Genomic DNA, 23,700 nt, shown 5'->3' with positions numbered 1-23,700 from the left:
TGTGTTTGTGCAGCACAAAATCAAAGAATCATTCATTTAATTCGGCCTCAAAATGTGAAAAGTTCCTCACATTCGGACTGTAAACTCTTCATGGATCATTTTGGATTTAGAGTTTTACATTATTTGAACCACTTGTTCCAGAATGTCCCTGAACTCAATTAATCCGCTGAGATTTAATAACATCAAAATGCTGCCTTCAATAACCTCTGATAATAAAAAGATACATCTGTTTCTCTAAAGCTACTCCTTCATCTTCCTCCTAATGCCCCGTCTCCTCCTCCTTCTCTAGGACACCTCTGTGCAGGAGGAGGTGGAGGTGATGGTGGAGTCCCTGCTGGACGTCCTCCTGCAGACCCTGCTGTCCATCATGAGCAAGAGCCAATCGCAGGAGGCGGTAAGAGGTCAACGCTGTCCGCAGTGCACCGCGGAGATCACTGTTAGTAACTAACAATACGACTACTACCGCTTCACCTCCTCCGCCTCCTGCATCCGCCTCCTGCATCCTGCATCCGCCTCCTGCATCCGCCTCCTGCATCCACCTCCTGCATCCGCCGCCGGGCCGGGCAACGCTTCACCTTCTAGAGTGAAATCTGAAATCACAACGATTTTGTTCTAACATCGTAATCATTTAATACTCAGAAATATGAAGTCAATAATGTGAATTATTGCCCGACCCGAATCCATCCATCCTTCTCCTCCCTGAACCATCGGTCCTCATTAAACATCACGCATCCTCCTCATTCACCGAGCTCGTTATATTTTAGATTTGTCAGTCAGGTTTAGTTCGTTCTTAGTTTCATCTGCTAATTCATTTGGTTTAAGATTGCTGGTTGCATGACGACATCATTGTCTTTGCGCCTCCAGCCGCATGCTTCACCCTGCAGCTCCCCTCACCAGAGGGTGACGTAGATTCTGTGGTCCATATTTCACAGCCTGCTGTGAGTTTAACAGACGCTGGAGTCAGAGAGCAGTTTCATTCATCTGCTGTCATCCTCTCCGATTGGTCGCTTCCCTGAGAGCTGCTGCCGCGTGATAGGCTCTCATGCCTCCACCCTGTGTCCTGTTGGCAGGGAGAGTACGTGTCCTGCCTCCTGTCCCTCCTCCGCCAGATGACCGACGTCCACTTCCAGCACCTGATGGAAAACTTTCAGAGCAAAGAGGAGCTGAAGGTAAAACGGCTTCGTGTCACAACAAGACCAACTTACACCAACAATAAAACTCCTCCTTCCTCTTCCTTCTCTCCTCAGGAGTTCTTCTTAAAGGTTTTGTCAGTGTTCAGGAATCTGATGAAGCTCAGTATTTTCCCTCGGGACTGGAACGTCATGAGGCTCCTCACCAGCAAGTAAGTGACACAAGTAGCAGAGCACACGCGTGTGTAACAGCGACACACGCGTGTAACAGTGACTGTTCCCGTCCTGCAGCATCATCCTGACCACGGCTCAGTACCTCTCACCTGCTCTGCACAAGAACTTCACGGAGGCCGAGTTTGACTTTAAGGTAAAAGACTTTTTCCCTTTTAGTTCCTTCTGTGTTTGTAATGTTGAATGTTGTTTTAACATTTGTATCACTATTTAGCCATAAAACTGAATTAACTGAATCCCTTTCATATGTTTGATGTGTGTGTGAGAACAGGTGTGGAACTCCTACTTCAGCCTGTCTGTGCTGTACATCAACCAGCCCAGTTTACAGCTGGAGAGCCTGAGTCCTGCCAAGAGGAACAAGGTCTTAGACAAGTAGGAACACACACTCACGCGGACACACACACACACTCACACGGACACACACATTAATCCGGCCCTGATGATGTTCTCCCTTGTGTCCAGGTATGGAGATATGAGGGTGATGATGACCTACGAACTCTTCAGCATGTGGCAGAAGCTCGGTGAGTCGGTGGTGTCACTCTGAGTCGGTACCGATAATAACCAGAGAAGAAGAACCTCTTCCTCGGAGCTCTGCTCTCTTTTGCATGATTTCTGTCTGCAGCAGCTTTAAAACATCATTTTCATCTGTTTCCATTAACTGAAAACACACAGTTAGAAAAGCTTTCAGTCAAATACACAAAACCGACTGTTTCCTGTTTCCTGTTTCCGTCCGCAGGTGAGAACAAGATCCACTTCATCCCCGGTATGATCGGGCCCTTCCTGGGGGTGACGCTGGTGCCTCAGGTGGAGGTGAGAAACATCATGATCCCCATCTTCCATGACATGATGGACTGGGAGCAGCGCAAGAACGGGAATTTCAAACAGGTACGGAAACAAACGCACCCTATCAGCTTTGACCATGAGTTCAACTTCATTCATTCTGATTGGTTTGTTCGTTTAGGTGGAGGCGGAGCTTATCGACAAGCTGGACAGTTTGGTGTCTGAAGGGAAAGGTGACGAGAACTACAGGGAGCTCTTCGGTCTGCTGTGAGGAACATTTCAGGAGTCTTCTTCTTCTCCTGGTTCTTCTTCTTTGTCTCCTCTAACAAAACAAACCCTCAGAACCTTTGTGCTCTAACATGCTGTTTGTGTGCTTTGCTCTGTGCTGCCGGACTAGAACCCAGCTGTTTGGGCCCTACCCGAGGTATGCCCCCCCCCCATGGAGACACCTACTCAATGATCAGTCTGTAGGACCTTCTCCTTTCTCCCTGCAGAGCAACCATCACATTCCATCACACGTCATTTATCTGACGCTTTTATCCAAAGAGACTTCCAATAAGAACATTTCAACCATCAGGACACAAACGAAGAAGAACAGAAAGAACAAAGTGCAATTTCCTCAAATAAGCCGATGTACAACTTGCTGTAGATAAGAACCATTATAAGTCCAATGTAAGTGCTACAGTCAGTTAGTGTGTTAGTGGAGGTAGAGTGTGAAGAGGTGTGTCTTTAGTCTGAAGATGTGAAGGCTCTCTGTGGTCCTCCTTCCACCATTTAGGAGCAGGACAGCAGAGAGTGGAGATCTAGTCCAGTGTTTTGCTCTCAGTGAGGAGGAACAAGCAGCCAACCTGTCGTATTGTCTCTGGACAGCTTCAATCCTTCTCAGATGATCCCACATGTCATAAGACCAACTTATGATTGTGGTCTAAACATCTGCACCATATTCTAGAACTGTAGTTACTGACAGTTTGGACTGGAGAAGGTGGACAATCGATTCTCCATGAAAGTAATTCACTCCGGCTGTAAATCACCAGATATGTCAATAATAATAATAATAATGATATTTATAATGTTATAATAACGATAATTATTATTGAATATGACATAATACGTTGTTATAATCTAGTTATGAGACAGTCGTCTGACTTTATTTTGCTTTTCTGAAGTCTTTTGGAGAAGATCGAGCAGGAGACGTGGAGGGAGACGGGGGTCTCCTTCGTCACTTCCGTCACCAGGTTGATGGAGCGACTGCTCGACTACCGGTAACACACACACACACACACACACACACACACACACACACACAGACACGCTTCTATATTAATCATCTCTAGTTGTTTTAGCGAGTAGTCAGGAACTCTTTTCTCATAAGCGATTGACTTTATAACCTCATCTTCATCTTCCTGGAGGAGGAAGAAGAACCAGTTGTTTTTGTTGTGTTTCATGGTTCCATCTTCTCTTTAGGGACTGCATGAAGGGGGACGAGACAGAGAACAAGAAGATCGGCTACACCGTGAACCTCCTGGTGAGAGTCATCCTCAACATGTTCATCTTATCTCCATGTTTCTGTTCATCTTCATGTTCATCTTCACTTTCATCCCCATCCTCTTCTTCACAATCGTGTTCATCCTCATCTTCATGTTCCTGTTCATGTTCATCTCCATGTTCATCTTCATGTTCCTGTTCATGTTTATCTCCATGTTCATCTCCATGTTCATCTCCATGTTCATCTTCATGTTCATCTTCACTTTCATCCCCATCCTCTTCTTCACATTCGTGTTCATCCTCATCTTCATGTTCCTGTTCATGTTCATCTCCATGTTCATCTTCATGTTCCTGTTCATGTTTATCTCCATGTTCATCTCCATGTTCATCTCCATGTTCATCTTCATGTTCATCTTCACTTTCATCCCCATCCTCTTCTTCACATTCGTGTTCATCCTCATCTTCATGTTCCTCTTCATGTTTATCTCCATGTTCATCTCCATGTTCATCTCCATGTTCATCTTCATGTTCATCTTCACTTTCATCCCCATCCTCTTCTTCATATTCGTGTTCATCCTCATCTTCATGTTCCTCTTCATGTTTACGTCAGAACATCTGGACCTTCACAGAGAGGTTCTACCTGTTTTTTATCTTCTCAGAATTTCTACAAGTCTGAGATCAACAAGGAGGAGATGTACATCCGCTACATCCACAAGCTGTGTGACATGCACCTGCAGGCTGAGAACTACACCGGTAAAGACACACACACACACACACACACACACACCCACACACACTGTGTGGTCACACACACCCACCCACACACACTGTGTGGGTGGGTGTGTGTGTGTGACCATGGTCCACCCCCCCACAGAGGCTGCCTTCACCCTGCTGCTGTACTGGGAGCTGCTAAACTGGGAGGAGAAGCTTCTGAAGGAGTTCCTGCATTACCCCACCCAGACGGAGTGGAGCCGCAAGGAGGCGCTCAGCCGCAAGGTCATCCACTACTTCAACAAGGGCAAGGTGGGCGCACAACACGGACACACAATACACTCACTCACTACTACACAACATCTTAATTAGAAAACATTTATTTGACACAACATAATAAATACACAACCGTAGTGCACAAATTACAGAGGAGTAGATGATGTGGATGACTCGACTACAACACTCACGTGTGTGTGTGTGTGTGTGTGTGTGTGTGTGTGTGTGTGTCCCTGTGTGTGTCCCTCAGTGCTGGGAGTTCGGGGTTCCTCTCTGCAGGGATCTGGCCTTTCAATACGAGTCTCTGTACGACTACCAGAGTCTCAGCTGGATCCGGGTGAGCTGCTCCCAGCAACCACAACACAACAGACACACAACCACGTTCATACTGGAGAGGAGACGTCCGTCGTGATGACTTCCTCCTCTGTGTGTCTCTGTCTGTGTGTGTGTCTGCCGGTGTGTAGAAGATGGAGGCGGCGTACTACGATAACATCATGGAGCAGCAGCGCCTTGAGCCCGAGTTCTTCAGGGTCGGATTCTACGGCAGGAAGTTCCCCTTCTTCCTCAGAGTGAGATGAACTTATTCTTTCTATCACATCCTGAAATGTGATGTCATCATTATTCAAAGGTTTCTGCTCCTTAACAGAATCTGATACAGTGTGACGACGTGTGGAATGAAACGCTTCAGTGAAACGGTGTTAGCGCACGCGATGCGTTCAAGGACCGCAGGAACGGTACAAAGCTGATGTCTCGTGATTGTTTAAAGTAAACGTCTTCCTCTCGGCGTCTCTTTTGCTTTCGGTTCCTTCTCTCCAGAACAAAGAGTTTGTCTGTCGCGGCCACGACTACGAGAGGCTGGAGGCCTTCCAGCAAAGGATGCTGGGAGAATTCCCCCAGGCCATCGCGATGCAGCACCCCAACCAGCCCGACGAGGCCATCCTGCAGTGTGACTCGCAGTGTATCCTTTCACTCACAGGGGGGGCGGGGCTCCGGTGCACAGGGACCTCCTCCGGTCAGAACCTCCGTTCTTTCCTTTGACTCCTGGGCCCAGACCTCCAGATCTACGCCGTGACCCCAGTGCCGGACAGCGTCGGCGTCCTCCAGATGGACCGAGTCCCCGACCGCATCAAGAGCTTCTACCGGGTCAACAACGTCCGGCGGTACCGGTACGACCGGCCCTTCCACAAAGGACCCAAAGACAGAGACAACGAGTTCAAGGTGGGTGGTCCGGACCCGTCCACCTCTGGTCTGCAGGACTTGGGATCTGGGCCCATCTGGACCAGTAGAATCAATCACATTTGGGAGTTCAAAAGTCAATACGCACGTCCTTAAGTCAACAATAGATGTGCTAATTAGGACGTTTTATTACGCAACAATAAAGAAGGACAATATTCAGTAGTCTTGTGTCCACAGGGAACGTTTTATATCATGTTGGGGGGATTTGTGGACACGTTTGTCTCCTCGTGTTCCGCTGTCTCCTCTTTTACATCACATCACATTACAGGTTACATTTTGAACCCATAGCTTTTTACATTTTTGCCCGGGGAGCAATTAGGGGGTTTGTGTCTTGCTCAGGGACACAGTTTGACTTGGGACATGGGGAAGCCGGGACTCAAACCACCAACCCTGCGGTTACTAGTGCACCCTCTACCCCGACCCCCCCACCTCTTCTTGAGGTGTCCTGTGATTTGTGGATAGTTTGTCTCTTGTTTGTCTCTCGCTGTCTCCTGTTGGTGGACATTTGAACTCCCCTTGTTGCGTCGTGTCCATCCAGAGTCTCTGGATCGAGAGGACAACCCTGATCCTGACTCACCCTCTGCCGGGGATCTCGCGCTGGTTCGAGGTGCAGAAGAGGGAGCTGGTGAGCGAATGAAAGACCTCTTCCACAAGCTGTAGACCTCCTGGTGGAGTTTGTACATCACCTGCGTCCCCGTCCCCCAGGTTGAGGTGAGCCCGTTGGAGAACGCTGTCTCCGTGGTGGAGAACAAGAACCAGGAGCTGCGGACCCTGATCAGCCAGTACCAGCACAAGCAGCTGCAGGGCAACATCAACCTGCTGAGCATGACGCTGAACGGCGTCATCGACGCCGCCGTCAACGGGGGCATCGCCCGGTACCAGGAGGTGGGCCCGCAAAGGGGGGTCCAGGACCAGAACCCCAGAACCATAGACCCATAGACCCATAGACTATAGAACCGTAGACCCATAGACCCATAGAATCATAGACCATAGACCCATTGATCCATAGACCATAGACCCATAGACCATAGACCCATAGACCATAGACCAATAGACCATAGACCCATAGACCAATAGACCCATAGACCCATAGACCATAGACCAATAGACCATAGACCCATAGATCCATAGACCCATAGACCCGTAGAACCGTAGACCCAAAGAACAATAGACCCATAGAATCATAGAACCATAGACCCATAGAACCCCAGAGCAGTGTTTAATTATTTTCTCCAGTTGAATATCACACATGCTGGCGAGTCTAATATGATACTATTAAATATTCTTTTATGACATTTCAGATGTCAGGATTAATAATAAATAACAATACGATAGCGTTTGTCTTTAGATTAGTTATTAGTTAGATTTCGTTCTGATTTAAATACTATAGTAGAATAAAATGCATGACTTAAGTAGTATCTGTAAGAACAATGAGGAATAAAGGTTTTAATACGTATTCATTCCCAGGCTTTCTTCGATAAGGAGTACATCGCTAGCCACCCTGAAGACACGGAGAAGATCACGCAGCTCAAAGACCTGATGCAGGAGCAGGTGAGACCTCGTCAGCACCGTCGCCAGGGGCAACCAGTGAAGAACAAGCCCCATGGGGAGGGGATATTAAATCATAATTCAATAACAACACAAGAGTGATGTTGTAAATATTTAGAGTTATTATTATTTTTCTCCTAACCCCCCCCCCCCAGGTCCACGTGCTCGGGGTGGGTCTGGCCGTACACGAGAAGCTGGTGCACCCAGAGATGCGTCCCCTCCACAAGAAGCTGATCGATCAGTTCCACATGATGAGGAGCAGCCTCTGTCAAGTGAGAACAACAAGGGCGAGGGGTCCTCCCATTGGTCCTCCCAGTGGACCTCCCACCTCCCATTGGTCCTCCCAGTGGTCCTCCCATTGGTCCTCCCGGTGGACCTCCCATTGGTTCTCCCGGTGGTCCTCCCAGTGGACCTCCCGGTGGTCCTCCCGGTGGTCCTCCCATTGGTCCTCCCAGTGGTCCTCCCATTGGTCCTCCCGGTGGACCTCCCATTGGTTCTCCCGGTGGACCTCCCATTGGTCCTCCCGGTGGTCCTCAAGGTGGTCCTCCCATTGGTCCTCCTGGTGGACCTCCCATTGGTTCTCCCGGTGGTCCTCAAGGTGGTCCTCCCATTGGTCCTCCTGGTGGACCTCCCGGTGGTCCTCAAGGTGGTCCTCCCATTGGTCCTCCTGGTGGACCTCCCGGTGGTCCTCCTGGTGGACCTCCCGGTGGTCCTCCCGGTGGACCTACCGGTGGTCCTCCCGGTGGACCTCCCGGTGGTCCTCCTGGTGGACCTACCGGTGGTCCTCCTGGTGGTTATTGATCCCGTAGCTCGTCAATATAGCCATATATCAATATGTCCGCCGGTCAGTCGGCACCACCCCTCCATAAGCTTTTAATGGTCCGGCCCGCGTTCGATGTGGATCACAACCTGAAATGAGTTCGACCCTCCTGCTGTAAAGATTCAAGATACTTGTTGTCATAACAGGTTCCTCTGTACAATTGTTATTTTGCTGAGCCGTCCGCTGTGCTCCTCTGGTCCAATCACAGCGCTGCTCTCTGTACTAATGGGAGCTTCGTTGTGGTCTCAGGGTCTGCCGGGTCTAGAGAAGACCGGATCAGGAGCCAGCAGAGGGATCCTGACCCCCCACGGACCCATGAGCCCCGAGAGCTTCAAGCTGCTGCACCGCCACAGGTCAGTGACACACACACACACACACTGACACACACACACACACTGACACACACACACACACACTGACACACACACACACACACTGACACACACACACTGACACACACACACTGACACACACACACTGACACACACACACACACACACTATCATTGGGATTTCACCTCTTTGCTTCTGAATGTTTTTATTGTGAAGCACTTTGTTTGAAAATGTTCTTATTTATTATTATTATTGTTATTGTTATTATCTTCTGTATTACTCTGTAGTCAACACACACTTCTTCTCACCGTCACAACATCTGATCTCATCACACCTCCTCTGTCTGTCTGTCTCTGTCTGTCTCTGTCTGTCTCTCTCTGTCTGTCTCTCCCTCTCTCTGTCTGTCTCTGTCCCTCTCTGTCTCTGTCTCTCCCTCTCTCTGTCTGTCTCTGTCCCTCTCTGTCTCTGTCTCTCCCTCTCTCTGTCTGTCTCTCTCTGTCTGTCTCTCCCTCTCTCTCTGTCTCTGTCTCTCTCCTCATTGTCTCATGCATGAGCTTTTCTTTTATCTCCTGCATCTCTCTTGTTCGCAAATGAACATTTTGGTTGTTTTTCTATTTTCGGTTATACTCTGCATGTCCCCCCTGGTCCTCCTGGTCCCCCTGGTCCCCCCGGTCCCCCCGGTCCCCCCCCCTCAGTCCCGTAGCCGTTTTGACTCCGGTTCGCTCGTCCTCCTCTCTGTCCTCTCATAACCGCAGTGAGTCAGGAAACGTTGGCAGCCTTCTGATCCTGGCTGACGGAGTCGTGATGGAGCATCCGGAGGACTTCTACCGCATGCAGGTGGAGTCATGAAATATGCATAAATACGCTCCACCCAATAGTCAATATATGACGGGTACCCAACCAATCAATCCACTACTAAAGATCAATGCATGTAACACGTATTCATTCTTTGTTTCTTACATCTGTCCTCGTCTGCAGGCAAGCCCCTCCTCCTCCAGCCTCAGCTCCACCCACTCGGCACCCTCTCAGATGACAAACTCCGCCCCCCCCGGCTTCAGAGGTGAGCCGTTCAGACCACGTGACAGACAGGTGGATGTTCATTGTTGTCTGACTCTGACTCCTCCCTCTCTCAGTCGGCTCTCCGTCTCTTCCCGACAAATACCGCCACAACCGAGAGATGCTGATGCTGCTGCCGCCGCACCGCGACAGGCCGAGCAGCGCCATGTACACCAACGTCAGCGACGGCCAGGTACGGGGGGTTACACCATCTACACACTCAGGTTCAGGGGTCAGAGGGACCATCGGGATCGGTTAGCTTAGGAAGCTTCCTCACGTGGAAGTGGAGTTGTGTCCCCTAAGCACTGCGTCCTTTCCTACCTTACGAACCCTCCTAACCCTCTTTCCTTGAATAGTGGTTAGGAAGACGGGCGGAGGTCATCTTTTGCCGTCACCTGACTGGTGGAATTACCCACAAGTCATAGCAACGTTTGTCTTGTTCTTCAGCCAACCAACCTCCAGCGGGCCCTGTTCCACCAGGTGATTGGTCCGTGCAAACCCTGCAGCGACCCCAACCTGTCCGTGGCTGAGAAAGGTGAGAGGTCACGCACTCATTCTGACCTACGTACAGTTGGAACCATGCAGTGATGTAACGTCTCCTTCTCCTCCTTTCTCCTCGCCTCCTCTCCTCCCCTCCTCGTCCAGTGCTAACCACTCCCAGTAGCTGGAGCTTGGACAGTGGTACCAGAGAAGCCCTCCCCTTCCTGTCTCATGTGGGCGGAGTCATGCCGCCTCCAGTTCCTCCACGCAACCTTGCTCACGGTAGGACACACTGTGTGTGTGTGTGTGTGTGTGTGTGTGTCTGCAGCTGTTTGTTTTGTTGCTTTTTCTAGTTGTTGTCTGTGAGAACTTTGATAGTTACTAAACTATTCTTATAATCAATAATCAGAGAAAACGTGACTTGATACTTTAAGGACAGAAGATTTTATTCAGTGAACCTTTAGAAACACCTCCTCCTCCTCCACCCCCCCCTCTCCTCCTCCTCCCCCCCCCTCTTCTCCTCTGGTCTGAGGTGTGTGTGCTCCTCTCAGTCCGTCCTGCTGTGTCTCCCCCTGTAGGCCAACACCTGTCGATGCACTTTGACGCTTTCCACCACCAGGTCAGCGACCTCCCTCCAGCTCTCCCTGCGCGCTCCTTAAGAAAGGTACCCTGCTCCTCTTCCTCCTCCTCCTCCTCCTCGTTGTCCTCTTCCTCCTCCTCCTCCTCCTCCTCCTCCTCCTCGTTGTCCTCTTCCTCCCTCTCCTCCTCCTCCTCTGGTCCTGGTTAGTCCGTCTGCTGTCCTGAAGAAAGAACCTTCACTATCTTAGCGTCCATAGTTTGAGGACTTAATGATGAGGAATAAATCTTCATTTAAAGACCATGAATCCAAAGATAAAGAAACCAACAAAGAAACGAAGAGGGAAGCAAGTACGTTAATCTCCTTCCTGTTTGTGGTTTCTTCTTCATCTTCTCTGGAAACCCCAACATAAAATAATAATCATCCAGATGAGACGAGGGGCTGATGATGTCATCAGCTGGTTAGAACGTACTAACTTGTTATCGAGACATTTCTTCCGTCTCTCCATCAGCGTCTCCCCTCGTTGCATCATGACATCATGGTCCACTGAGGAGAACACGATTAACCCCCCCCTCTCTCTGCAGTCCCCCCTGCATCCTATACCTGCTTCGCCCACCAGTCTGCAGTCCATCATGGATGGCAGTAGCTCCACCCTGTCGGGCAGCGCCAGCTCCGGCGTCTCCTCCCTGGGCGAGAGCACCTTTGGCGGCGCCACCTCCTCCTCCGACCCCCCCGCCAGCCACACGGACACCCTAGAGTCCGCCCCCGCCTGCCAGGCCTGGACCACCGACCAACAGGACCTGGACCCGCCCTACCAGCCCTTCAGGTACGGCGCCTCCGAGCCCGAGGGCCCGGACGGGGTAAAGCCCCCGCCCTGCCACTCCGCCCCGGGGGGCGGGGCCCCAGCGGGCATCCAGAATCTTTCTCACCCTTCACACCAACCGGCGCAGCAGCAGGACGGGCTGCCCCACCCCCACCCCCACCCCTACCACCTCCACCTGCACCAGCACCACTTCCACCCGCTCTACCTCCCCCACAACCCGCCTCTCTACAGCCTCCACGAGCCCCCTCCGGCCCTGCCCCCCAAGCCCTACCTCAGAGAGGGGTGTGTCCCCCAGGAAGACCCCCAGTCCGCCGCGCCGCGCAACATCTCCCAGCCCCTCATCGCGGCCACCAAGGAGGAGCAGGCCAAGGTGGCGTGGGAGCACGGCGTCCGCGAGGAGTGAGCGCCTCTAGGGGCGCGGCTGAACTCTCAGAGGGGGGCGGGGTTGACGTAAGCCCCTCCCCCCGGGGTCATCGTGCTCCAACATCCAAACCAATCGAAGATTCTTAGGACAAGTTTTCTTCTGACGAGCTCATCGCGTCCGATGAGTTTCTGTTAAATAAAAAAAATCTAACGTCGGTATTTGTAAACAACGGAAAGCGTTCGGTCTCTATTTCATTGATAACGTGAATCAATCACAAGGTTTAGAATCAAAGCGCCTCGTTTCCTCTGAAGATGTTTACACTAAAAATGGATTCTACACGATTTGGTGATTACGGAGCCGATGGAGCGATGAATCCTCAACGGCCAATCAAACGCCGCGCCGAAGCCGTTTTTTGTACATGTAACACAACACATAGAAGTATACGATGCATTTATATTTAATCCTTTTTACGCGTGGGTGAAGGTAGAAATATGCAAGACAAACACTCGATATTTAAACGGAGAAAATAATAAATATTCACTTTGATTGCTATTTTTTAAAGAAAGCGTTGCTGTACATTTTGTACGTGTTTTCCACTGAAGGTTGCAGTACTTTACGGTTCTTTGTATGAAGATGAATCACTTTTGGGTTGTTTTTTACAAATGTGAACCTTTGAGTTATGATGCGTTCAAAGACTTGCTGGAATCGTGTTGTTCTCACTGTGCCCAGAGAAGGAGCCGGTGACCTTTAACCTTTGTGGGAGGCTCAGGATCTACGATTCTATTTTTTGGATGAGGCAATGATGGTTACTTCCTGTTTATTTCCTTCACCTCTGTTTTAATGAGAAATAAATAAATGGCATGAATATTTAACGTTTAGGTTAAAACACGTTTTCATCCATCAAAAGTTGAAGATGAGCCGTTTTCAGGTTACGGCCGACGCTTTATTTATTACTAATGTTTCAATGTGGTTTAATCCCGAAGGGGAGAAATGTACCGATCATTTACAAGAACTATTGTTTTGCTGTTGTTGTTGTTGTTGTGGCCTCACAACGATCCCTCTGTCAGCACGATGAGCACTGACTTTATTCAACAACTTATAATATTCAGATTTTATTCGACACGCTCACTGATATGCATGGAGAAGTGGACAAAATAAAAGGAACAGTCGGTTTGAACTCCAAATGATGCTAAAGTGGAATCGTCCAATCAGAAAGCCGGATCTCATGGGGAGGAGTTACGAGCTGGGCCTAATAATCGTTTCATATTTAATAAGCAGCAGACTGATTGGAGGATGGAGGGAGAGAGGAGCGCTCTGATTGGTCGGCTGTCACTCACTGAATGCGTGAAGAAGAACCCGTGTGGACGGAGAAAAGCCGCCTGGTTGAATGATTCCGATTGTTCGGGCTTTTATTTGACGGTGCTGATGGATGTTCCCGTGTATTAAGTCCTGGTGGTGTTAGCATGTTTATTAAGTGTCACGTGTTTCACGCTAGATGTAAATATCCCCTTTTGTTTTCCCACTCACTAAGAAACCTGCTGTGTTGTGGATTTATGATTAACGACATTAAACCATGTTGTTTTATTGACTCACATATGATTCTTATGTTGATGTGAGGAAGAAGTACTCTGTAGTGTACTTACTGTACTTTAGCCTTTTCTACATCACACACAGTTCTGACTTTAATCGTTTTTATATTGAATATACATTCTGATCGTTGTACATTTTATTAACTCAAAGACTGGAGACTTTAAGCACATTAACGCCTCTTTATGCTGAATTATATCAGAAACAATGTTTCTACTTCATTTCCTGCATTTAGAGGATCGTTATGCAACAGTAAATAAAAGTAATGAACCTAATAATTAAATCACACACACACACAGGTGAATACCTGATGTGTGTCTATTTTGAGTAGAGTACTCTGTTACTGCAGTAAAAGTACTCAAACCACACAGTAAAAATACTCTGGTACAGTTGGATGTTACTTCAGAAGTATTTCAGTATATTTAAACTGACAGTTTAATTTCTATCATCTGTCAGTGGATTAGTATTCCTCTGGCGTTAATGCTGAAGAGGGTTTTTACTTTAACTAATAAATCAACTGTTGTTTGGTCTGTAAAAACAAACATTGGCTAAAGATTAATACATAAATGTTACTGATAGATAGAGATTACACACAAAAACTGCCAGTTAATCAGAGTAATTGATCGTTTCTCCTGTATTTGTCAGATGAATCTAAATTTAGCATAAATGTATCTGACATTTACTGTAAAGTATGACGAGGTTCTACGTGAAGGACGCCACAGCGGCCCGGGTCCTGGTCTCAGTGAGAGCTGTATCTGGAGCTGTCTCTGGTCTCCGTCGTCTTTATCAGCAGCTTCGGGACGGGGGAGCCACCGTTGCCGTGGTTACCGTTGGTGCTTTTAGTACCTGGACGCAAATAATGACGTTGACATTTGAACTTGTCAATAATTGGAATAAAGAATGTTGCAATTCTAGATCAAAGAAATTAAAATGAGAAGAAGAGACTTTATCGTTCAGATCAACACAGCCAGATGTTTAGAGCGGCGCTAGCTAGCTAGCTACACTGCTAACTAGCCAGGTATGTCCCCATGACAACCAGAGGGAGTTTCTTACTGTAGCTGGAGACACTCTGGATGTTCAGGATGGACTGATGTCCAAGTCTGAAGGAGAAGAAGAGACGGAGACATGGTGATGGTGTTTTATGTGTCTCACCTCCTCTACCCTCCTTTCACATGTCCTCTCTTGTCATCTCACCTGTCCTTCTTTCCTCTGTCCTCCCCTCTCTTCCTCTCTCTTATCCCCCGTCCTCCTCTGTCCTCCTCTCTCTTATTCTCTGTCCTCCTCTGTCCTCCTCTCTCTCCTCTTCCCCTTCTCTCCTCCTCACCTGTCCTCCTCTGTCACCCTCTCTCCTCTCCTGCTCTCACTTGTCCTCCTCCTTTCTCTGTTTCTCTCACCTGTCCTCCTCTCCCTCCAGCAGCTTCCTGTAGGTGGCGATCTCGATATCCAGAGCCAGTTTCAGGTTCATCAGGTCCTTCAGGTGAAGAAGAAAACTTTAGACCTTGACCCACAGCAGTCAATCAGCGTGTAGCCCCGCCCTAAAGCGCCCCTCCCCTTTTGGTCTGTTGGACTCTAAATGGACCATCAGTCACTAAATGAACATCATGCTGAAGAAGACTTGAAACTAGAGACTGAGACATAAACTCATGTTTACAATGTTTACTGAGGGAATAAATCCAGAGATTCAAAGATTTTTATTGTCAGTTACACACGCCCTGTGTATTGACATTGTTGGGGCGTGTGTAACTGACAATAAAAATCTTTGAGTCATTTCCTCATAGACGTCTATGGGAGCAGAGGAGTCGCCCCCTGCTGGTCACTACAGAGAAGTAGAGTCATTTCCTCATAGACGTCTATGGGAGCAGAGGAGTCGCCCCCTGCTGGTCACTACAGAGAAGTAGAGTCATTTCCTCATAGACGTCTATGGGAGCAGAGGAGTCGCCCCCTGCTGGTCACTGCAGAGAAGTAGAGTCATTTCCTCATAGACGTCTATGGGAGCAGAGGAGTCGCCCCCTGCTGGTCACTACAGAGAAGTAGAGTCATTTCCTCATAGACGTCTATGGGAGCAGAGGAGTCGCCCCCTGCTGGTCACTACAGAGAAGTAGAGTCATTTCCTCATAGACGTCTATGGGAGCAGAGGAGTCGCCCCCTGCTGGTCACTACAGAGAAGTAGAGTCATTTCCTCATAGACGTCTATGGGAGCAGAGGAGTCGCCCCCTGCTGGTCACTACACAGAATGCAGCTTTAGCTTACACCTGAAGGAGACCTGGACATGACCTCATGTGTGCCCTGTCTACTCAGGTAATACTCACCTGGTACTCTCGGAGCTGTCGGGCCATGTCCTGCTTGGCTCTCTGCAGAGCTTCCTCCAGGTCTCTGGTCCGAGCTTTGGCTTCTTTCACAGCCAGCTCTCCTCGTTCCTCGGCCTCAGTTAGCTGGTTCTCCAGACCGCCACGCTAGGGGGGTGGGGGAGGGGCATATTGAATATACCATCTAAAATGATCTAGAACGATTTTTTAAGATTTGTAGAAATATTCTAAATATTTTTTAATGATCTAAAGGGATTTAAATGATCTTGAATGAGGATCTTATAGGATCTAATTGATGGACCCACCTGAGCTTTGACCGCCTCTATCTCGCTTTGCAGGCGTGCGATCAGCCGGTTGACCTCCGCGACCTCGGCCTTCACCACACGGAGCTCGTCTCCGTACTGACTCGCCTGCACCGACATCTGGTCGAACTGCAGAAATATGAAATAAAGATACTTCAGATTCAAGTTTTACAAATAAAACCCACATCGTTTTAGGAAAGAACCAGCAGCGCTGCTTATGAGCCACTAATGAGACACCAATACACAACACAACAGCATTAGCATGTAACAATATGACTCCCCCCTGCTCACCCTGCTCTTGTACCAGGCCTCGGCCTCCTCCCGGCTGCGGGCCGCGACCTCCTCGTACTGCGCCTTGACCTCGGCCACGATGCTCTCCATGTTGAGGCTGCGGCTGTTATCCATCTGCACCACGACCGACGTGTCCTTGATGCCGGCGTGCAGCTCACGCAGCTCCTGGTATGTTTTAGACACGCATACACATATAAGGGATTAACTAATGCATCTAATTATCTATTATTTAAAGCACAGGTGTCAAACTCGCGGCCCGCGGGCCAAATCCACTACGGATGACTTTGCTATTGGGAGAATTGCAAAAAGGTTGCTTCTGACAGACACATCTGGGCGACAAGGGGACGAATTACCTCCTCATAGACGTTACGCAGGAAGTTGATTTCGTCGGTCAGAGCTCCAACTTTGTCCTCCAGGTCGGCCTTCACCAGATAGGCTGAGTCCACGTCCTAAGCAAAGGGGGACTCACTGAGACAAGGCGTGCTACCATTGGGCGGCTCATGCTAATATCCTCCAAAGCCTCAGAGTTCTTAACATGTTGACGAGTTGATCCTCTGGAGGTCATGTATGTCATGATGTTTGAGGGTATATACATGTGTGCGTTCTGACCTTCTTCAGGATCACAAAGTCGTTCTCCAGGTTGTTCCTTTTGTTGATCTCGTCCTCATATCTGGACACAAAGACACACTCAGTGTGTTACGAAAGCGTGTCATATCTGATACGATAGGTGGCGCTGTTTTCATTACAACTAGTTGTGATGCAGCCATTTCCGCTTGACCGCTTCACCACTACCAACAACAACAACAACATCAACATTAGGAGAAAGATGGCGAGCAGAGAGCGAGGTGAAGCTACATCCCTCTACTATCTGTGCATGATGCTAACAGGAGCACAGCGAATGCGAATGGCGCTATTGGCTGATTTGATAACGGAGAGAAGACGCCGTCGGGATCGCACTCTGAATCTGCCCACTTGTCGCCTACTCGTGCTTTTTGTCCCGCGCCTGACTCCGCCTCCTCGTGCTTGTAGTCCTGCCCCTGACTCCGCCTCCTCGTGCTTGTAGTCCTGCCCCTGACTCCGCCTCCTCGTGCTTGTAGTCCTGCCCCTGACTCCGCCTCCTCGTGCTTGTAGTCCCGCCCCTGACTCCACCTCCTCCTGCTTGTAGTCCTGCCCCTGACTCGTCCTACTTGTGCTTGTAGTCCCGCCCCTGACTCCGCCTCCTCCTGCTTGTAGTCCCGCCCCTGACTCCACCTACTTGTGCTTGTAGTCCCGCCCCTGACTCCATCTCCTTGTGCTTGTAGTCCCGCCCCTGACTCCACCTCCTTGTGCTTGTAGTCACGCCCCTGACTCCACCTCCTCGTGCTTGTAGTCACGCCCCTGACTCGTCCTACTTGTGCTTGTAGTCCTCCACCAGGCCCTGCATGTTCCTCAGCTCCCCATCCAGCTTGCTCCTGTCGTTGTTGACCAGGTCCATCTGGCGCCTTAGACCCGCCATGTAGGCCTCGAAGAGGGGCTCCACGTTGGACCGGCCGACCCCGTGACCCTGCAGCAGCTCCAGCTTGGTCTCCAGCATCTTGTTCTGCTGCTCCAGGAAACGCACCTGGAGGAGGAGAAGGAATACAAATATCCTCTGATGGACCGTATGACAGAACCATCACCTCCTTGCATGGATCTAAATGTTCTACATAATCTGCATGATTTTAGGTCTCTTTAGGTTGTTTTTATTGTCTAACAGCATCATTTTGTCTTCAATAATTATTCATTATTTATTTGTTTTGCATGTTTTAACAGAACTTAACAATCATGTTCCTCATTGTTCATGTTTTTATGGTTTATACATGCTTATAAAATGATAAATGATGAATTGTAATCTCAGATCTTAATAGCGTAGATAGCATTATAGCGTTAATAGAGTCAATAGCGTGAATAGCGTTTATATTAATAGCATAAGTAGTGTTTATAGCGTTAATTGCATTGATAGCAGCAATAATATCAGCATTAATAACATTAATAATTATTATTATGAATAACATTAAATAGCATTAATAATATTAATAACTTTTTAACATATCTACTGTAAATAACGTATGTAGCAATAAATTGACTTGATTACTGTAATTAACCAAAAAGGGGCATAAAATGGCACAAACAACTCCTGAAGGGCTCCGTCGTCATCGTCAATCATCTTCCTCTCATTTCATCGTTCCAGGTCAACGACATCATCGCCTGTCTTTATCTCCTGCCCCCCAAAGCCTGCTCCCTTTGAGCCAACGGGTGGGACCCGGTTCATCGGTTACAGCTGGATGGGACATCAGATACCCTCTGAGCCCGGGGGTCTTTAGAGGGGTCAGTGGGGTCAGATTACACGTCTAACTGCAGGCCTCTGGCTTTAGTAGCTAGAATGAAGGAGGAGTGAAGGACGACTCTCCTCCTCTCTCCTCTCTCTCCTCCTCACACATCTCCTTACCTGTCCTCCCTCCTCAATAAGTAGCTCCGCCCCAGAGGAGCACAAAGGAGGTGACCCCGTCTCCGTGAGGAGTCAACAATGACTCCTTTGTGAAAGCGACACTGACTCCGTGAGAACGGAGAGGAGAGACATCGATATCCACATATTCACATCCACGTCTCCATCGCCAGTGTCCTTCAGGAGGACAAATACATACACGTACTATATACATATGCACATATATACACATAGATGCACATATATACACGTATATGTACATAGATACATATGTGTACTGTACATAGTAATGGGAGGAGTTGGATTGATCCATAATAATCTGATCAGTCTGACCGTATTGATCATAAAACATAAATGGTGACCTTGTCGATGAAGGTGGCGAAGCGGTTGTTGAGGCTCTTGATCTGCTCCTTCTCGAGGGCCCTGCTGGTGCTCAGGCGGGGGTCAATCTCCAGGTCGAGGGGGGCCAGCAGGCTCCTGTTGACGGACAGCGCGGCCAGTGGGCCCCCCCCCGAGCCACGATGAGGCCCGGAGGCCCCCCCGTACATGGAGCCCCCGCTCAGGGAGACGCCGCCAAAGCTGCTCGGCCTACCGGAGCCCCCCCCGAACCCCCCGCTGCGCACCGAGGATCCCGAGCTGATTCGCTTGGTGCGACTCAGGCTCATGGTGGAGAAAAGAAAAGGTGGAGGAGAGAAAGAAACACTGAAAGGTGGAGGAGAGAGTTGCGGGTGTGAAGGCAGAGACGGAGAAATGGAGAACCGGCGATGAAGATCTTCAGTGAGAGCGAACAGGTGAGATATCAGAACACAGTGAGACGCTCAGGTGACCCGAGGCTTTTATACCTCCACAGGGTGGAGTCAGTGGAGGTGGAGGAAAGAGGTGGTGTCAGATGACCAGTGCTCATGAATATTAGAAGACACAACAAGTTACCTGAGCAGGAAGTATACAAAGTACCTGAGCAGGTAGTACATTATTATTCTTAAAATATTCATAACTAGAATTTAAAGAATCGTAATTAAACTCGGTTATCATATTACATTAAATATCGAATGCTGTTAGAAAGTGAATAACTCAATTTGAAATAAGTTTTATTACTTCCTTTGTGGTGCGGACGTGAACAAAGACCCAAGAGAGATTAAACAATAATTAGGTTGTCGTGTTTGATCTTCTTTCACCCAACCAGAAGCATCTCAGAGGACCAAGAACGGTGGCGCTGCAGTCGCCATGACGACAGGGAGTCAAAGGACGTGAATTTTATGAGTCTTATTTTTGGAGATAATGTGAAAGTATTCCAAATGTTTAATTCATCAGTTGGCTCGTAGCCACGGCGATAACAACGTCAGCATGTCCGCCATCCTCATCCTCTGTTGCATGATTCAACAGATCAAAGTCAAACTGAATTAAAAAGGACCAGAGGAAAGTTTAGTTTAAACATGTATTTAATTACAAATCAAATAAGAATTACTATTATGAAAGCAGGTTCTGTGGTGAGAATAGTGGGAGTCAATAGTTTACTCAATCAATCATTAATGACTTATTCAATGTACTTTCTGGAGTTGAGGACTTGACCCTGAATGGCTTCGGAATGTGTCAGGAGCAATGCATCATGGGAGATGACGCACACAGGGAGACTCGTCCGACTGGAACAAAGTTTGTGTTGATTAACGTTGTCACGTCTGACGGTTTCTTTCCTCCACAAAACGATGATCTGAACAAAGCTCGTGATGTCATCGTCACACCAACGAGGATCCCGAGGGTCACTGCGCGATGACCTCATCCCCCGAGAGTCACTGCGCGATGACCTCATCCCCCGAGAGTCACTGCGCGATGACCTCATCCCCCGAGGGTCACTGCTCGTTCTGCTGTGTGTCCGTGATGGCCGACACGGCGCCCTGCCCCTTGCTGACGTCACTGATACACGCCCACTGGCCATCCATCGACTCCTTCCACAGCGTCACCTGGGGGGGAAGAACAGACGTCACAGGGGCGGAGCTCAGGTAGACGTTACCGTGACAACGCTGCCGCCAAACAACCCACAACCCACCGTCACATGATCACGAGACCCGCACAGGAAAAAATATATTTACACATTTAGCGACTTTAGTCAATCATTTTCTAAAACAATCTACAGGAAGTGTCGATTAGTCTGTACTTGTGGTGTCCAATATGTCCCCACCTTGTTGTCCCCCCCGGACACAGCCAGGATGTTCCCCGTGATGGACCAGCTGACGTGCCACACCACGTCGTTGAACTTGTGCAGCAGCTTGGCCGTCCACGTGTTCCCCGCCGGGTCGTCACACGTCCAGATGAAGACACGGCCGTCCTACAGCGGGGGGGTGGCAGAGGTCAAGGTCCTGACATTTGGGCCGGCAGGCTTCATACACAAGCAAAGTAAGGAAGCATTGAAGCTCTTTTCCTTAGCGTAAGAGAAATCAACAGCTCTTATCATGGCGCCAATACACGACTTCCTTTCACTCAGTGAGGAACCTTCCCAAGCAGAAGGGGCCGTTCCAATCAAGCCTCGTGACTTTGATGAATCTTTGGGCGTGGCCTAATGACACAACACTGACCTGAGAGCAGCTGGCGATGGTGCTGGTGGGCAGACCGATGGAAGGAGCCCAGCCGACGTCTCTCACCCAATCGCTGTGAGCCTCCAGCTTCTGGTCCTCCTTCCATTGGCCGTCCTCCTCTCTGGAGGCGGGAGCAGACAATGAGTGACAGGTAACCATCAAGGACACTACAATAATGAATCTGATATTTCTCTCTAACGTTGTCTAAAAAAACGTCATTCTTCACTGTCAAATCCTGATGGCTACATTACCCACAATGCAACCCAACCATCAATAAAAGAAGAATAGAATGTAGAATATATATTTGAACTTCTTCACTTTTGGTGCACACAACAACTAACAACAACTAACGACAGCCGCATGAGGAAGCGGACTCACTTCCAGAGCTTCACCAGGTTGTCGCAGCCTCCGGACACGAAGCGCTTCACGCAGTTTGGCTTCTGACCCGTCGGCTGGTCGATGAGGCTCCCGGGCACCACGGCGGGGGCCCAACTCACCGCGTTGCAGCCAATCTGTGGACAGCGAGGTCGGGGGCATTTAGGGCCGAGGGACACGTGGCGCGGTGGTGCAAATGAAAGCGGGCTCTAACTCACGGTGTGCGCATTGCTGATCTTCTTCACGTCCCACTGCTGATCTCCGGTAAACGTGAGGAGGGAGATAGCTCCGTCCGAGCTGCCGCAGGCCAGCAGGAGGCCGAAGTCGTAGGGACCCCAGCAGACCGAGTTCACTGCAAAGGACACAACAGGTACGCTAATAACGAGGATTGGACGGGACAGAAGCTAAAGGAGCTCACAGGAAGTAGACACCAGGTCCACAGGAAGCAGTCACCTGATGACTCGTGGCCACAGTACTCGTACATCTTGTCCCAGGACCCGTTCTCCTCCTTCCACACAATCACTTTGCGGTCGTAGGAGCAGGAGGCCAGAACGTTGCCGTACATGGGGTGAGCCCACGCCACCTGCCACACGGGGCCCTCGTGGCTACACACACACACACACACACACACGCACACACTTAGTTGTGATGACGTCATACAACTGGTGAGAGGTTTTCCCTACCCAAATCAGAAAAGGAAAGTATTCCCTCGATGTTACCATGGTTACGGCGGTCTCTCACCCTCTGAGGTCGGCCACCAGGATCTGACCTCCGTTCCTCACGTCGAAGATCTTCACGGTGCGATCGGAGGAGCAGGTGGCGAGTCGAGTTCCGTAGTAATCCATCTGGGCATCGTGCTGCAGCAAAGAGAAACCATGAATTTGTTTTCACACGCATGTATGTATGCATGTATGCATGTATGTATGCATGTATGCATGTATGCATGTATGTATGTATGTATGTATGTATGTATACACTTGGCTACAAAGTTATGACCGGACGCATCCCAAAATCAATAAACATGTAAAATATGTAAAGTAACTACAAGAGCTTCTCTTTTAAACGGGGTTTAAACGGTTATTCACTTACTTACAATTATGTGTTTTTACCATTTATACCGTAGGAGTAATTTAACAGCAGGACATTAGTGCTTTTACAGTGTGCTATTAGTACTTATACTGTAACATAGTATTTCAAATCCATGGTATTAGTACTCATACTATAACAGTACTTTGAGGAGGTTGATTTCACAAAGTGAAGTCAGAGTAGCTGATGCTAACGTTAGCTTTAACGATCTGCTAGTTGGGGCTAAAATAAATAACACTCACAATCATATCCTCGTGAGAGGTGTCCACCGTGTTGATGACAGAAACCTGGAACATGAAAATGAATGAACCGGCATGATAAAGACCCAGAAATACAGACGATTATACATATTTTAAGGATTAGCTCTCTGCTATTAGCCTGTCAGCTAACACGACAGAGGTTTAAACGTGAAAAGACAGTTTAAATACCAGCAACCGGTTCTATTTAGGTATTAAATCAAACGTTATTAAACTCACCATAATTGCGGCTACAGCACAAAACCAAACAATAACACTTGTTATTATCTTGTGAATGAATAAACCTTCAACAACTATTCCGACGTGGCAACAAGAAGGCACTTCCGGCCACTTCCAAGAACCGGTGCAACGACTGTTTCTACCGGCAGAAACCCACGAACGACTGAACAAAGGTTCCGCAAAGCGATAAATACAAATCTAATATACAGAGGCATAAAATAAAGAATACAATGCTGCATTACACGTAATAACTTAACCACCACCTGTACAAAGTATTGAGCTTTTTACTTATGTCAAAGTAGTACTAAGAATACAATCAATCTAGAATCTGAATATACTATATATATATATGTACAATCTTTTTTGTTTATTTAAAATCTAAATCTACAAAGTA

At 48.6% G+C, this 23,700-nt stretch overlaps 3 protein-coding genes across 17 annotated transcripts in view; 1 reads left to right on the top strand and 2 right to left on the bottom strand.

Moving 5' to 3' along the window:
• The window catches only part of dock3 (dedicator of cytokinesis 3), a 42,520-nt gene extending 29,081 nt beyond the window's left edge, over positions 1 to 13,439 (top strand). For 3 of the 13 annotated variants that reach the window (XM_078092602.1, XM_078092595.1, XM_078092597.1), the window contains 29 exons: positions 290 to 436; positions 1,071 to 1,169; positions 1,248 to 1,342; positions 1,422 to 1,497; positions 1,633 to 1,733; positions 1,824 to 1,882; positions 2,098 to 2,246; positions 2,323 to 2,408; positions 2,539 to 2,565; positions 3,308 to 3,403; positions 3,606 to 3,666; positions 4,286 to 4,379; positions 4,501 to 4,649; positions 4,864 to 4,950; positions 5,078 to 5,182; positions 5,430 to 5,571; positions 5,665 to 5,831; positions 6,388 to 6,474; positions 6,555 to 6,734; positions 7,317 to 7,400; positions 7,553 to 7,669; positions 8,467 to 8,570; positions 9,245 to 9,386; positions 9,528 to 9,609; positions 9,683 to 9,798; positions 10,053 to 10,140; positions 10,251 to 10,367; positions 10,664 to 10,749; positions 11,247 to 13,439. In XM_078092602.1, the coding sequence (XP_077948728.1) occupies positions 290 to 436; positions 1,071 to 1,169; positions 1,248 to 1,342; positions 1,422 to 1,497; positions 1,633 to 1,733; positions 1,824 to 1,882; positions 2,098 to 2,246; positions 2,323 to 2,408; positions 2,539 to 2,565; positions 3,308 to 3,403; positions 3,606 to 3,666; positions 4,286 to 4,379; positions 4,501 to 4,649; positions 4,864 to 4,950; positions 5,078 to 5,182; positions 5,430 to 5,571; positions 5,665 to 5,831; positions 6,388 to 6,474; positions 6,555 to 6,734; positions 7,317 to 7,400; positions 7,553 to 7,669; positions 8,467 to 8,570; positions 9,245 to 9,386; positions 9,528 to 9,609; positions 9,683 to 9,798; positions 10,053 to 10,140; positions 10,251 to 10,367; positions 10,664 to 10,749; positions 11,247 to 11,888 (3,585 nt within the window). In that variant the 3' untranslated portion in view covers positions 11,889 to 13,439. The remainder of the gene's footprint in view (positions 1 to 289; positions 437 to 1,070; positions 1,170 to 1,247; positions 1,343 to 1,421; positions 1,498 to 1,632; positions 1,734 to 1,823; positions 1,883 to 2,097; positions 2,247 to 2,322; positions 2,409 to 2,538; positions 2,566 to 3,307; positions 3,404 to 3,605; positions 3,667 to 4,285; positions 4,380 to 4,500; positions 4,650 to 4,863; positions 4,951 to 5,077; positions 5,183 to 5,429; positions 5,572 to 5,664; positions 5,832 to 6,387; positions 6,475 to 6,554; positions 6,735 to 7,316; positions 7,401 to 7,552; positions 7,670 to 8,466; positions 8,571 to 9,244; positions 9,387 to 9,527; positions 9,610 to 9,682; positions 9,799 to 10,052; positions 10,141 to 10,250; positions 10,368 to 10,663; positions 10,750 to 11,246) is intronic. The other 10 variants (XM_078092604.1, XM_078092598.1, XM_078092605.1 and 7 more) reach the window with 7 other exon arrangements.
• Positions 13,440 to 13,504: 65 nt separating this feature from the next.
• LOC120834632 (keratin, type II cytoskeletal 8) lies at positions 13,505 to 19,607 on the bottom strand. Of its 2 annotated transcripts, XM_040202714.2 has the most exons (10): positions 19,162 to 19,607; positions 17,727 to 17,935; positions 16,945 to 17,005; positions 16,689 to 16,784; positions 16,336 to 16,500; positions 16,048 to 16,173; positions 15,746 to 15,889; positions 14,831 to 14,907; positions 14,490 to 14,536; positions 13,505 to 14,282 (listed from the first exon to the last, which is right to left on the bottom strand). In XM_040202714.2, the coding sequence occupies exons 1-10, from the start codon at positions 19,462 to 19,464 to the stop codon at positions 14,176 to 14,178; spliced, it is 1,335 nt and encodes a 444-aa protein (XP_040058648.2). In that variant the 5' UTR covers positions 19,465 to 19,607; the 3' UTR covers positions 13,505 to 14,175. The 2 variants fall into 2 exon arrangements, with proteins under 2 accessions (XP_040058648.2, XP_077948769.1); XM_078092643.1 differs by lacking the exon at positions 14,490 to 14,536 and having other exon boundaries at positions 19,162 to 19,605.
• A 613-nt stretch (positions 19,608 to 20,220) lies between these two features.
• On the bottom strand, positions 20,221 to 23,464 carry sec13 (SEC13 homolog, nuclear pore and COPII coat complex component). Of its 2 annotated transcripts, XM_078092646.1 has the most exons (10): positions 23,307 to 23,441; positions 23,073 to 23,117; positions 22,486 to 22,601; positions 22,198 to 22,349; positions 21,963 to 22,096; positions 21,748 to 21,881; positions 21,370 to 21,490; positions 20,976 to 21,122; positions 20,632 to 20,757; positions 20,221 to 20,601 (listed from the first exon to the last, which is right to left on the bottom strand). In XM_078092646.1, exons 1-9 carry the CDS (start codon positions 23,307 to 23,309, stop codon positions 20,647 to 20,649), a joined length of 963 nt encoding a protein of 320 aa, XP_077948772.1. In that variant the 5' UTR covers positions 23,310 to 23,441; the 3' UTR covers positions 20,221 to 20,601; positions 20,632 to 20,646. The 2 variants fall into 2 exon arrangements, with proteins under 2 accessions (XP_077948772.1, XP_040059899.1); XM_040203965.2 differs by having other exon boundaries at positions 20,221 to 20,757; positions 23,307 to 23,464.
• Between the last annotated feature and the right edge of the window lie 236 nt (positions 23,465 to 23,700).

The sequence above is a fragment of the Gasterosteus aculeatus genome, chromosome 17 (assembly GCF_964276395.1).
Source record: "Gasterosteus aculeatus chromosome 17, fGasAcu3.hap1.1, whole genome shotgun sequence".
Classification (NCBI taxonomy): domain Eukaryota; kingdom Metazoa; phylum Chordata; class Actinopteri; order Perciformes; family Gasterosteidae; genus Gasterosteus; species Gasterosteus aculeatus.
This window is presented reverse-complemented; position numbering and strand designations above follow the sequence as displayed.